At 62.6% G+C, this 11,874-nt stretch overlaps 2 protein-coding genes across 4 annotated transcripts; both read left to right on the top strand.

Annotated features, from left to right (window-relative positions):
• The first annotated feature begins 2,877 nt into the window (after positions 1–2,877).
• On the top strand, positions 2,878–5,287 carry LOC138838436 (uncharacterized). The gene is made up of 3 exons (XM_070037942.1): positions 2,878–3,115; positions 3,398–3,894; positions 4,870–5,287. Exons 1-3 carry the CDS (start codon positions 3,017–3,019, stop codon positions 5,285–5,287), a joined length of 1,014 nt encoding a protein of 337 aa, XP_069894043.1. The 5' UTR covers positions 2,878–3,016.
• A 231-nt stretch (positions 5,288–5,518) lies between these two features.
• On the top strand, positions 5,519–11,718 carry Pex10 (peroxisomal biogenesis factor 10). Of its 3 annotated transcripts, XR_011375555.1 has the most exons (8): positions 5,519–5,749; positions 6,052–6,132; positions 7,334–7,740; positions 8,993–9,168; positions 9,263–9,398; positions 10,233–10,320; positions 10,402–10,746; positions 11,166–11,718. XR_011375555.1 is itself a non-coding variant. In XM_070037155.1 (7 exons), the coding sequence occupies exons 1-6, from the start codon at positions 5,644–5,646 to the stop codon at positions 10,299–10,301; spliced, it is 975 nt and encodes a 324-aa protein (XP_069893256.1). In that variant the 5' UTR covers positions 5,519–5,643; the 3' UTR covers positions 10,302–10,320; positions 10,402–11,718. The 3 variants fall into 3 exon arrangements, 2 of the variants coding, with proteins under 2 accessions (XP_069893256.1, XP_069893255.1); XM_070037155.1 differs by having other exon boundaries at positions 10,402–11,718; XM_070037154.1 differs by lacking the exons at positions 10,402–10,746; positions 11,166–11,718 and having other exon boundaries at positions 5,520–5,749; positions 10,233–10,385.
• Positions 11,719–11,874: the final 156 nt, after the last annotated feature.

Raw genomic sequence — 11,874 nt, 5'->3', positions numbered from 1 at the left:
TTTGAATGAGGGGCGAGAGCTTGCTAGGCAAGTGCTCTAGAGTGGCACTGTAGACAGGGTTTGCGTTTTTTGGGGGGCCTCAGACCTCTCCCGCCCCCGCGTCCACCGCGCCCACTTGTCTTTGAGAACAGATCCCACGTGTGGCCCCAGCTGGCCCTGGGCCCAAATGGTCCAGTCTGCATTTCCCAAGATGGCAGGCCCAGGCCCCCACACATGACTCTGCGCTGTTCTCCACGCTCACAAGACCAGGGAAGCACCCAGCCCTCCACGGCTTCGGAACCCAACCATCCCGGGCCAGCGGCTGGCTGCCCGCCCGGCTCACACGGCTGCCGTGTGGCGGCTCCTTGCTTGCTCCTGGGCGTGGAGTGTGTGCCAGGCTTGGGGCCGGGCCCTGGCATGGGGGGGTGAGGGGTGCAGTGACACCTACAGCCCTGGCCGTCCTCACCAGTCTCGGCACAAACGAGGGCCAGCAGACCCCGCACCGCCCCCTCCCACCAACGCCAGCTCCTGAGCCCCGGAGAGGCGGCCTCGAGACCAGGGGGAGGGGACTCCGCCCCGATTGACAGATGAGGAAACGGCCCCACCCTCTGCGCCAGGAAGCTTGCGGGGTCCCGTGGGGTTCCCCAGCCCCACCAGCCGCCCTGCCAGCCTGCCCTCGGCGCCGTCCGCCCAACCGGGCCTGACCCTCCAATGCCCACGCGAAACCCCATGCCAGCACGCGGGCTGCGCGGGCTCCGGCCTCCCCGGGGCCCCGCTGGCCCTGCTTGGCACCCAGGGCTCCGGGGCCAGCGCGCCAGCACCGGGTCCTCCCTGTGTTGGTGGATGGAGTGGGACAAGGGCTTCCCTGCCTGCACCGCGGGCTTCCCGTGAGGATGGAGCCCGCTCCCTCCTCCCAGGGCCCTCCGCTGGGAGCTCTTCCTTGGTGCCCGAGGCCTGGGCCTCCAGCGGTGACTGACCGCCCACCTCAGCCCCCGGGAGGCGCACACGCTCTTCCTCCACAAGGCAGCCCAGTCACTGCCTGTGCCCGAGAACCGCCCAGAGCCCCTTCCCAGGGACCACAGGCTCGAGCCGCGCCGGGCACTGCAGTCCTGCCCAACGAGCCCCTTGAGAGGGCACTTCGGGCACCGGTCCTTCCCAGTGCGGCCCTGGAGACCTCCGCCCCTGCCTGCTGCCCGGGCCCGGGGCCTCCCCAGCCGGGCCCGGGGCCTCCCCAGCCGCCCTCCTCCCAGGGCCCCTGCACTCCCCACCACAGCGCTCCCATACCTCCAGGCCTCCGTGTGCAGCAATGGGGGTGCAGAGCAGCGTGGGCCGGGCCTCCTCCTGGCTGCCCCGCCAGTGGAGAAACCTGTTCCACCAGGTTTGTGGTGGCCTATCAGGGGCCCCCTTCCCGGGCCAGGGCACACCCTAACGGTCCTGTGGTCCTGTCTGTGCCAGCTGCGGGGTGGGGGGCTCTGTCCCGAAGAGGGCCGAGCGGCACAGAGCCACACATCTGAGTCCAGAGCCCCTAGGCACAGGGCTCCTAGAAACTGCACCAGTGCCCAGCCTGCTCCACGCCCAGGTCTGCTGCCCTGTCCTTCCCAGTGGCCCGGAAAGGGCCTCCCGGACCAGGCCCCTCCTCCCCATCCCCGCAGAAAGCGAGGCGCCACCACCCCGACAAGAAAGGCCAGAGGGAACAAAAGTGGACTCCACCGTTTGGCCACCCAGGCTGGACGAGAGGCCTGGGAGGAGGGCTCGCCTCTCTTTTTCTCCTTTCCCGCCTCCAGGCTGCTTTGCAGTGGCTGGAGCTCCATGGACACAGCAGCCACGCGAACGGTGCCAACCTCTGCCCCAGCGGCGTGCGCAGGTGCCACGCCAGCAGGTGCCCCGGGCCTGCGTGACGGCAGGAGGGGAGATGGCCTGGGGTGGACGTGGCCGGGCTCCCCCACCCACCCCCGCCACACCACTGAACTCCCTGCCCCTGGCCTCCTCACCAGTGAAAGGCTGTGGAGCAGGAGGCCCGAGCGGCGTGCTGGAGGGAGGGCACATGAGACCCCAGACGCTGGTGTCCTGGGTAGGAGAGAAGCTATGAAGAGTCCCCGCAAGGGCAGGTGCACCAGCAGCTTCTGTGTTCCCGGGGTTTGCCAGGGACGCAGATTCCGCCAACCAGACCACTGGACGCTGCCACAGCAGCAGAAATCCCAGCTCCTCAGCATGACTGACACACTCCAAAAACAGGAGTGAAGGGAGAGGGAAAGAGGCTCTGTCAGGGTCAGGTATCAGCCCGGGTGGGCATGGCTGGAGTCGTTTCTACGCATGAGACGAGAACAGTGAGACCTGTTGTCACTGTTTGAAGAAGGTGGTAGGGAAGAGAGGGGAGAGCGGCAGAGAGAACGAGGCTGCTGGGCATATGGGATTCTTGTAAGGTTCTGTCACAGCGAAACCCTCCTTAGACCACTAACGCTAATAATTAATAATAATAAGTACCAGCTAACTGCTATCATCATTTCCATTTCACAGGCTGGAAAACTGAGGCCTGCACCATGTGCACTGTGTACAACGAAGGGCCAGGGAGCCTGCGGGAGGGCAGAGGTCAGCCAGCCCCGTGAGGCTGGGGGAGGGCAGAGGTCAGCCAGCCCCATGAGGCTGGGGGCAGAGGTCAGCCAGCCCCGTGAGGCTGGGGGAGGGCAGAGGTCAGCCAGCCCCATGAGGCTGGGGGCAGAGGTCAGCCAGCCCCGTGAGGCTGGGGGAGGGCAGAGGTCAGCCAGCCCCGTGAGGCTGGGGGAGGGCAGAGGTCAGCCAGCCCCGTGAGGCTGCGGGAGGGCAGAGGTCAGCCAGCCCCGGGCTGCGGGAGGGCAGAGGCTAGCGAGGAGTAGCAGGGCTCCCCAGTAGTGCCCACAAACAGCTTCACCCTTGGCTTAGAGTCCGAGGTGGCCCCCAATGGAACCCCAAGGCCAGGCTGGCTTTGGTCAGCCACTTTCCTCCATGTCTGCGGCCGTGTTCGCTGAAGGACTTGCCCACCCTTGGCCCCTGGAGCAGGATGGAGTCTATCCAGAGCCACTGTTCAGGCCACAGTCCCAGCGGCTTGGACAACAGGAGGCCAAAGGAAGGTGACAGGGGACAGATGCCGCTTCTCCGGGTAAGCACTCCCGACCCCTTCAGACCTGACGCCCCAGAGCACTGCAGCTCACTGGGGCCCCAGGTCCTCTCTCCAGGGGCGGGAGGAGGGAAGGTAAGGGTACCTGTCCATCCCATCTTCTGCCCTCTCTCCCCTGGGAGCTGCCCCACCCTCCTTCCCCATCTTCTTCCTGAGGCTGGGGGTGTGTGTGGGGGGGCATTCTGGGTCATAGTCGCTGGGACTTTCATTGAACCCACGGAGTGCAGAGCAGAAAAGCGTTGCCGCCCCCTGCTGGCCATGCAGGGTTCTGCCCGAGGGTCGGAGCCGGGACGGTGCAGCCCCACCCGGGGGCCCAGGGTCGAAGGCCAGGATCAGACGGAGATCTGGGGCTGCGATGTGAATGATGTGAACGCACACAACCCTAAGTCCCCCACCCCAGGACAACAAACAGCCTTCCTCCTCGTCCTCCTCCTCCTCTTCGTTGTCGTCGTCCTCCTCTTCGTCGTCCTCCTCGTCCTCGTCCTCCTCGTCCTCGTCCTCCTTGTCCTCCTGCTCCTCGTCCTCCTCGTCCTCGTCCTCCTCCTCGTCCTCGTCCTCGTCCTCCTCCTCCTCGTCCTCCTTGTCCTCCTCCTCCTCGTCCTCCTCCTCCTTGTCCTCCTCCTCGTCCTCGTCCTCGTCCTCGTCCTCGTCCTCCTCCTCGTCCTCCTCCTCCTCGTCCTCCTTGTCCTCCTGCTCCTCGTCCTCCTCCTCCTTGTCCTCCTCCTCCTCTTAGTCCTCCTCGTCCTCATCCTCTTCCTCATCCTCCTCCTCCTCCTCATCATCATCCTCGTCCTCCTCCTCTTCCTCCTCGTCCTCCTCGTCCTCGTCCTCCTCCTCCTCGTCCTCCTCCTCGTCCTCCTCGTCCTCCTCCTCGTCCTCCTCCTCGTCCTCCTCCTCGTCCTCCTCCTCTTCCTCCTCGTCCTCCTCCTCCTCCTCGTCCTCCTCCTCCTCGTCCTCCTCCTCGTCCTCCTCCTCGTCCTCCTCGTCCTCCTCCTCCTCCTCCTCGTCCTCCTCTTCCTCCTCGTCCTCCTCGTCCTCGTCCTCCTCTTCCTCCTCCTCGTCCTCCTCCTCCTCCTCCTCGTCCTCCTCCTCCTCCTCCTCCTCCTCCTCCTCCTCGTCCTCCTCGTCCTCCTCCTCGTCCTCCTCGTCCTCGTCCTCCTCTTCCTCCTCCTCTTCCTCCTCCTCGTCCTCCTCCTCCTCCTCGTCCTCCTCCTCCTCCTCCTCGTCCTCCTCGTCCTCCTCCTCGTCCTCCTCCTCCTCCTCGTCCTCCTCCTCCTCCTCCTCGTCCTCCTCCTCGTCCTCCTCCTCCTCCTCCTCCTCCTCCTCTTCCTCCTCCTCTTCCTCCTCTTCCTCCTCTTCCTCCTCGTCCTCCTCGTCCTCCTCCTCGTCCTCCTCCTCGTCCTCCTCCTCGTCCTCCTCCTCCTCCTCCTCGTCCTCCTCCTCGTCCTCGTCCTCCTCCTCGTCCTCCTCCTCGTCCTCCTCCTCGTCCTCCTCCTCCTCCTCGTCCTCCTCCTCGTCCTCCTCCTCCTCCTCGTCCTCGTCCTCCTCCTCGTCCTCCTCGTCCTCCTCCTCCTCCTCCTCCTCGTCCTCCTCCTCCTCCTCGTCCTCCTCCTCCTCCTCGTCCTCCTCGTCCTCCTCGTCCTCCTCCTCGTCCTCGTCCTCCTCCTCGTCCTCGTCCTCCCCTCCCCTCCCCTCCCCCCCCCGGCTCCTGGCCCCCGCCCCGCCCCGTGGCCGAGCGCAGGAGCAGGCCTCGGGCAAGGCCTGCGCGGGCCGCGGGCCGTGTTGGGCGCTGCCGGGGACTTCGGAGCAGCTCCGCGCTGCCGCCTGGGCCGCGCCTCCTGCTCGGACCCCGCCGGGCCGCCCCGTCCGGAGACCTTCGTACCCCGGAGCCTCCGGGACGAGACCGGAGCCGAGGCCGGCCCCGGCGCCCTGCCGCCGTCCGCCCGCAGGACCCGGAGCGCGGCGCCCTCGGCCGGATCAGGACGGCGCCGCGGGGCCCCGCCCCCCAACCCCCACCCCGGCCCGAGCCCCCGTGGGCGCGGACAGCCGTCCCGCCGCCGTCGTCCCAGGGGGCCCCCCCGAGGCCCCGCGCTCGCCCGGGACTGGACGTCAGGAGCCACCCGACAGAAGAGGACGCCCGCGCCCAGCTCTTAGCGCCGCGTGACCCCGCCCCATTTATTAGGCTCCGCCCCATTCCTCAGGCCCCGCCCCCCGCCCAGCCGGGCTCGTGCCTGGCCCCGCCCCACCGTGCAGGCCCCGCCCCCATCCCAGCTCCGCCCTCCGTCCAACCCGTTACGCTGCCCACTCTCCAGGCCCCGCCCTGCACCAGGCCCCACCCCGCTCCAGGCCCCACCCCGCTCCAGGCCCCGCCCCCTCCTGCCCAGCCGGGCTCGGGCCTGGCCCCGCCCCCGTCCGCGTGACACAAGAAGCCCGCACCGCACGCCGAGCTACGTCCTACGTCATCAGACTGGGCCCGCGCGGGCGCGTCGGGGACCTCGGGCTCTGCGGCCATGGCGCGGGCCGGTCCAGCAGAGGTGATCCGCTCGGCGCAGAAGGACGAGCACTACCGCGGCGGCCTGCGGGGCGCGGCCGGCGGCGCCGTGCACAGCCTGGCGGGTGAGCGCCCCGGGGCTGCCGGAGGCCCCCGGACGGCCGGGGTGCTTCCCCGACGCCCTCCCGTGGGCCCTGCTGCGGCCTCTGCTCGCTCGGGCGGGCAGATCTGGCCCGGGGCCTTCCGGAGTGGAGGACAGCTGCCCGGCGGCCCGGAGAGCGGCCTGCGGGCCGCCCGCGCTGCTCGGGACGGTCTGTGCTGCCGGCCGGTGCTCCGGGGACGAGAAGCTCCGCACCGGAGGGACGGCGTGCCCGCCGAGTCCAGAGGAGCCCGCCGCCTCCCCCGAGTAACGCGCTTCTCCTCGCAGGTGCAAAGAAGTGGCTGGAGTGGAGGAAGGAGCTCGAGCTGCTTTCGGACGTCGCCTACTTCGGCCTCACCACAGTGGCAGGTAGCCGTGCTCAGCAGGCCCAAGTCAGAAGACGGGGTAGTGGGAGGGGGCAGGGAGGCCGGGAGAAGCCTCAGGCCGCGCTGGATGCGACCCTCAGTAGTGTTCACTTCCCGGGGACCTCCACCCTGGTACCAGTTTCTCATTGGCTGATCGTGGCGACAGGAGCGGGTCATGGTGCTGGCAGTGGGCCAAGACTGGTGGCCATCCTTTAGAGGAGACACCAAAGGAAGGTCTCGGACTTGGCGCGCACCTGCGAGGTGTCAGCCAGTCCTACACAAGAAGGGTCACCATGGAACAGGAACATATTCTTGTTGGAGACATGATAAACATCAAGTAGCCTCCTGGGAGGCCGTGAGCCCTTCAGGGTAAAGGGCCTGTTCTGTTGAAAGCAGAGCAAGCAACGGGAGCACAGCGCTGAAATGGAGGCTGCCTTCGCAGATTGGGTTTTCCCCCTACAAGGTGTGGGTCATTGTAGGTCACAGGCAGGAGAGGGGCTGACTGCTAGCCATAACCAGACCACGGGGAGAGAGGTGGAAGGACACTTACACAGAGGCTGTATGAGCCTGGGTCTTGGTGAGACACATGGGGAAGAAGAGTCCAGAATGCACCGGGCACAAGAAGTCCCTCACTCATCACCTTCGGCAGAGATAGGAAGTAGGGAAGCAGACTTTCCTAGGTGGGGCTTGGAGCCTGCTCTTGGCAGGAGTGAGTTTGGAGGTGTTTATCCAACACCACATGGTAATGTCAGGCTGGCACTGACTTGGAAACTTGGGATTCAGGAATGAGCCAGGCCCAGACTGGGCTGTAAGTGGAGTCTACATCAGTATGTGGGAGGTGGACTGGATCATCACTTGGGCAGGGGATGATGGAGGAGGGACAGTAAGCGGGACTGAACACAGACTACAAGGAAAAACCAGCAACAGCGGGAGGGGGATCCTGAGCCAGAGCCCAGGAGCTCACGGCAGCCAGTCAGCCAGTCACCGGCTGTGGTGAATCGGCCAGCCTCGGGGCTTGATGAGGCCACAGCTCAGCAACAGAAGGTCATCTTTGCCTTAGGCAAGGCTTAAGGGTGACAGGCTGGGGGGGAGAGGAGGGGCAAGGATGATGGGCAGGGCTAGGGTCTGGGGCTAAGAGCAGGCTGGCCCAGGAGCCCACCCCTTTGTCAGGCCCTCATCAGTGTGCACCATCCTCAACCTCTCAGGCTACCAGACCCTTGGGGAGGAGTACGTTGGCATCGTCCAGGTGGATGGGTCCCAGCGGCGTGTGCCCTCCAGGCTCCGCCGTGGAGTGCTGGTGGCACTGCACGCAGTACTGCCCTACCTGCTGGACAAGGCCCTGCTGCCCTTGGAGCAGGAACTTCAGGCGGATGGCGACGGTGCACGGCCCTCACAGGGCAGCCTGGTGCCCAGTGGGCGCAGCCGGTCAGGAGCGCGGCGCTGGGTGCGTCGCCGTGCAACTTCCCTGACTGAACAACAGAGGAAGACCCTTCAGCGCACAGTCTCCATCCTCAGACAAGGCCTCGCCTACCTACATAGGTTCCATGTTGCCTGGTTTTACATCCATGGTGCTTTCTACCACCTAGCTAAAAGGCTTGTGGGTGTCACTTACGTAAGTAGCAGTGCAGGGCGGGGGATATGGTGGGTCTCTGTTCTGTGCAGACCTGGCCTTTGCAGGCCCATGCTGGTGACCTAGTCACCGCAGAGTGCTTTAAATGCTGAGACCGCAATGCTTAGAAAACAGTCCATTTTGTTCAGTTACAGTTGCCAGGAGTAGAGAAAGGGAGTAGAGAAAATCTTTCTTCCTGCAGCTAGCACATGGGGTGGCCAGGAAGTGGGGGTGTGGGCACTGACCAAGGGGACTGGTCCACCTCATGGTGGGTCCCTGCTACAAGCCTGTGACTGTGTCTATTTCTCTGCTTTATAGAATGGGCATCTTAGCTGCCATGGAGCCAAGTGTGGGCACTAGCTAGCTCCTTTCTTTTTCCCTCTTCCTACCATACCCCCCAGGGTCTTTGCCCACCACTGTCCAGCAGTCCTGACAGAGAAGCAGGGTCTTAGATCATGGTCCAGGGTACTTTTCCAGCTGTGACCCATGGCGACTACATGGCCTTAGCACGGCCAGCCAGGCACCCCACCCCCCCCCCCCCCCCGCCTGGCCCCATGGTCGGCCCACCTAGCTGTCAGCCTCGTCTCCTAGCGGATCTGTCCCCAAAGCTTCCCTGTGGTCCCACCATGTCTCCCTGCCCCGGCCCCTCTGCTGTCAGGCCAACCCAACTTCACAACCAGTGGAGCACCAGCAGTCCTGTCATGGAACTGTCTGATCTGTCTTCAGCGATGCAGACTGGCAGTGTTTTGGCACAGTCCTCTTGCCCAGAGAGCTTGCTGAGTGTCTCAAGAATGAGCACAGGGCTCCTCCATGGAGAGTAGGGCCCAGCTGGCAGTGGGAGGGGCACGGGAGGTAGAGCATTAAGAGGCTCTCGCTTCAGTCACCAACTGGGAGAGATGGGGACACGGTCGCAGCATCCCCAGAGGGGCCACAAGCCTTGCTGAAGTAGTGAGGCAGGGCATCTGGTGGGTAGTCTGCGTGCCAGCTCCCTGCACCATGCTCCTAGGAGTCCTGGCTGGTTCCCTTCTCCCTGAGACGTGGTTATCGGATGACCTCAGAATCCTCCCCTGGGAGGATTCCCCATCCAGCTTCATGGCCTTTACCTAAAGCTTCCCCTTGGACTCCAAACCTGACCTCTCAGGTCCAAGCCTCTCAGGCCAGGTGGAGGCCTGGGTCACTGAATGCAGGACATCCAGCAGACAGAGGCCAGGTCCCCTTGGGGTCCTGATGGGCATGGGGCCACCTTCCCTGACAGCTCCGCACTCGCCACCTGCCCCGAGAAGACCTGAGGGCCCAAGCAGGCTACAGGCTGCTAGGTCTCATCTCCCTAGCACACCTGGCACTCTGGGTGGGGCTGCAGCTGTACAGCTTCCGGCAGAGGCAGCGCGCCAGGAAGGAGTGGAAGCTGCACCGCCACCTGTCCCACCGCAGGTGAGGGGGGATGGGGGCCCGCTGGGGGAGGACAGCGGCAGGGGGCTCAGCACAGCAGCTGTGGAAGGACTCACCCGAATGTCCCCCTTCCCAGAGGTTCCCTGGAGGAGCGAGCTGTTTCCAGAACCCCTCTCTGCACCCTATGCCTGGAGGAGCGCAGGCACTCCACAGCCACACCCTGCGGCCACCTCTTCTGCTGGGAGTGCATCACTGAGTGGTGTAACACCAAGGTGCGTGCCACCCAGGCCTGCAGCCCACACTGAGGGTGGCGGGGTGGGCATCTTGAAGTAGGTCTGCTATGGGGCTGTTATTTGGGGCTAAAGGTCCAAGTCCTGCCTGTTGAGGCCTGGCTGAAAGTACAAGCCAAATGCTTGTGCCGGGTGCAGAGACCGGGCCCAGGCTGCCTCCAGAGTCTTGGGTGCACAGAACTCTGGTGCAGTTTACATATGCCAGACCCTCCCTGTGCCCATGTCCGCTGTTATCAGGTCAGATGCCCAGGGCACACGTGGTGCCCTCTCAAAGCGGCTGGCCTCCAAAGAAATGCTTCCCTGGTGATCCACTGTCCTGCCAGGAGCTCTGGCTGCCATTGTAAGGGAGGTTTTCAGTGGCTACAGCCCTGTCTAAGTTCCAGAGTGGCCATCCTGGGCTTAGCAGCAGGATGAAGGCACAAGCATCCATTCTCCAGAAACATGAGCCAGCAGTGCCAAGGTGTGGGCAGATTCCTGAGCACCCAGCAAGTCCAGTACGTCCTGAGAGGAGGGTCTAAGGTCCATTCATAGTGGGACCTGAGGGTCAGAATGGATCAGAATAGCACACTCAGCCTGACATGTTTGATGAGACAAAACCCTCCACAGCAGCTGGCTGAGCATGCTGGACACAGACATGGGAAAAGCCCTGGAGAGGCCCCGTGTGTCCAATGCTTGGGCACAGCATTGGAGCTAGCACTGGGCAAGCTGCTTCATGGTTGAAAAGTAGGGACATGGCCTTGTGTTTGTGTGCACCTCTTGGGAGATGCAGTAGGGTCAGGGCCACCCCAGCTGACATGACTTTCCTCTCCCCCACAGACAGAGTGCCCCCTCTGCAGGGAGAAGTTCTCTCCCCAGAAGCTGGTCTACCTACGGCACTACCGCTGACAGCCCAGCCCCAGATGAGGTGGAGTAAACGGTCTTCAGGGTTAACTGTACTTGCATAGAAATGGTAAAATTCTCACAACTTTTGTTTTTTGTCACGTAGAAGTCCACAAGGGGGCCCCACACGCAGGCTGCTGTTTGGCACACTGTCTTTCTCCAGAGTCTTGTTAAGATGGTCTAAGGTCCCCTCCTCCCCTCCTTGAGTCATGCAGCTGAGAACTAATCAGAAGTTGGCCAGAGAGGATTTTATTCATGTCTTCAGAGGGTTCCTCGGTGAGGCCACACAGGCAGCGCTGAGCCCTGGCACAGGAGTGGCACAGTGTGGTCAAATGGCCCCATGCTGGGAGCCGAGTAAGCCATCTCCAGCACCCTGCCTGAGACATCAGGCACATACTTGGCTTGCTTCCTGTATGGAGAAATCCGGATCTTCATACTAGCCAGAAGGCAGGTGAGGAGAGTCTACACTGGTGGCAGAGCCCGCTTGGGGCATTACCTGTCGTGTGCACGTTTGGGGAGGTCTGACCAAGGAGGCCCACAGGGGCAGTGGCACCTGCTTACCCCAGGTCACTGCACGACCCGCCCCCCACTCAGCTTGCCCCCAGCCTGCCCTTGCCTCTGGGTATTTCCAGGTATTAGCTCACTCAGACAGCTTGGTGCCCCCTAAGAAACAAATTCCACGGACATGCTGGCAAGTAAGAAGACCCAGAGGGTTTCATGAGACATGGGTTGGGCCTCTGCAGAAGGCAGGGCTGAGGCCCACCAGCAGCACCACGGCTTTGGTGTTCCCGAGAGTCCCTGTGGGAGAAACCGGAGCATGGGCATATACAACTACCCTACTTGGTCCTAAATTCACACCACTCCACTCAGGTGCAGTTTTCCATCACATTTCAGCCTCCGCACTGACTGACATGGAAAATGAAAACCAAAAGTTCCAGAGCACTCCACATAGTTATCAACTTAGAATGTCAGGTCAGATGTACAAAAGAATCAAATATGGACTTGTAAAGAAAGAGCTTAATTTTAGATGCCCAAAAGTTGGCAAATGAAAACTATACCACTGACAGTATTTCATGTCTAAAAGTGTAGTGGGTGGGAGATGTGGCCCTCCCCCAAGAGTGGGACATCTGTGCAGACCAAGCCTAAAGTGTCCTTTGGGTGGCTAATGGCAAGACTGGCCCTCCCCTTCCTTCCCCTCCCCCCTACAGAAGGCAAGGCTGGGCTGGGAGAGACTGCACAAGCCAGGGGTCAACCTTTAATACTGAAGGCAGGATGAAAAAGTCACTTAGTAAGATGCTTGAGTATTTTTTTATCACATCAAAAAGTAGACATGCTGTAGGTTCTATTTTCCCCCCAAGATAGTGAAAATTCCGTGTGTTAAACCCACAGACCTGGCCTGCTCTGGTCGGTTTTGATGGTTTTTTAACCATTCAAATTTGCGTGAGAACAAATTTAAATTAATCAAAGGCAAAACAAGCTTCACGTATCAAAGAAATATGTCAAAATAATCTCAAACAATTAAAATATAATATATATATTTATAATTCCAGGCCCTCAAAAGCCATCATGGTAGTTAAGA

This window comes from Dipodomys merriami, unplaced genomic scaffold (genome assembly GCF_024711535.1).
Source record: "Dipodomys merriami isolate MVZ:Mamm:240054 unplaced genomic scaffold, mDipMer1.0.p SCAF_28, whole genome shotgun sequence".
Lineage (NCBI taxonomy): Eukaryota > Metazoa > Chordata > Mammalia > Rodentia > Heteromyidae > Dipodomys > Dipodomys merriami.
This window is presented reverse-complemented; position numbering and strand designations above follow the sequence as displayed.

What these genes read in the sequence shown, in the direction of transcription:
- LOC138838436 (XM_070037942.1), top strand. Translation starts at nt 3,017, where the DNA reads ATGGAGTCTATCCAGAGCCACTGTTCAGGCCACAGTCCCAGCGGCTTG. An exon ending in GACAGATGCCGCTTCTCCGG is followed by an intron (nt 3,116 to 3,397) that starts GTAAGCACTCCC and finishes CTGGCCATGCAG; the next exon opens with GGTTCTGCCCGAGGGTCGGA. An exon ending in GTCCTCATCCTCTTCCTCAT is followed by an intron (nt 3,895 to 4,869) that starts CCTCCTCCTCCT and finishes CCCGTGGCCGAG; the next exon opens with CGCAGGAGCAGGCCTCGGGC.
- Pex10 (XM_070037155.1), top strand. Translation starts at nt 5,644, where the DNA reads ATGGCGCGGGCCGGTCCAGCAGAGGTGATCCGCTCGGCGCAGAAGGAC. An exon ending in CGGCCTCACCACAGTGGCAG is followed by an intron (nt 6,133 to 7,333) that starts GTAGCCGTGCTC and finishes TCAACCTCTCAG; the next exon opens with GCTACCAGACCCTTGGGGAG. An exon ending in CGCCACCTGTCCCACCGCAG is followed by an intron (nt 9,169 to 9,262) that starts GTGAGGGGGGAT and finishes CCCCCTTCCCAG; the next exon opens with AGGTTCCCTGGAGGAGCGAG.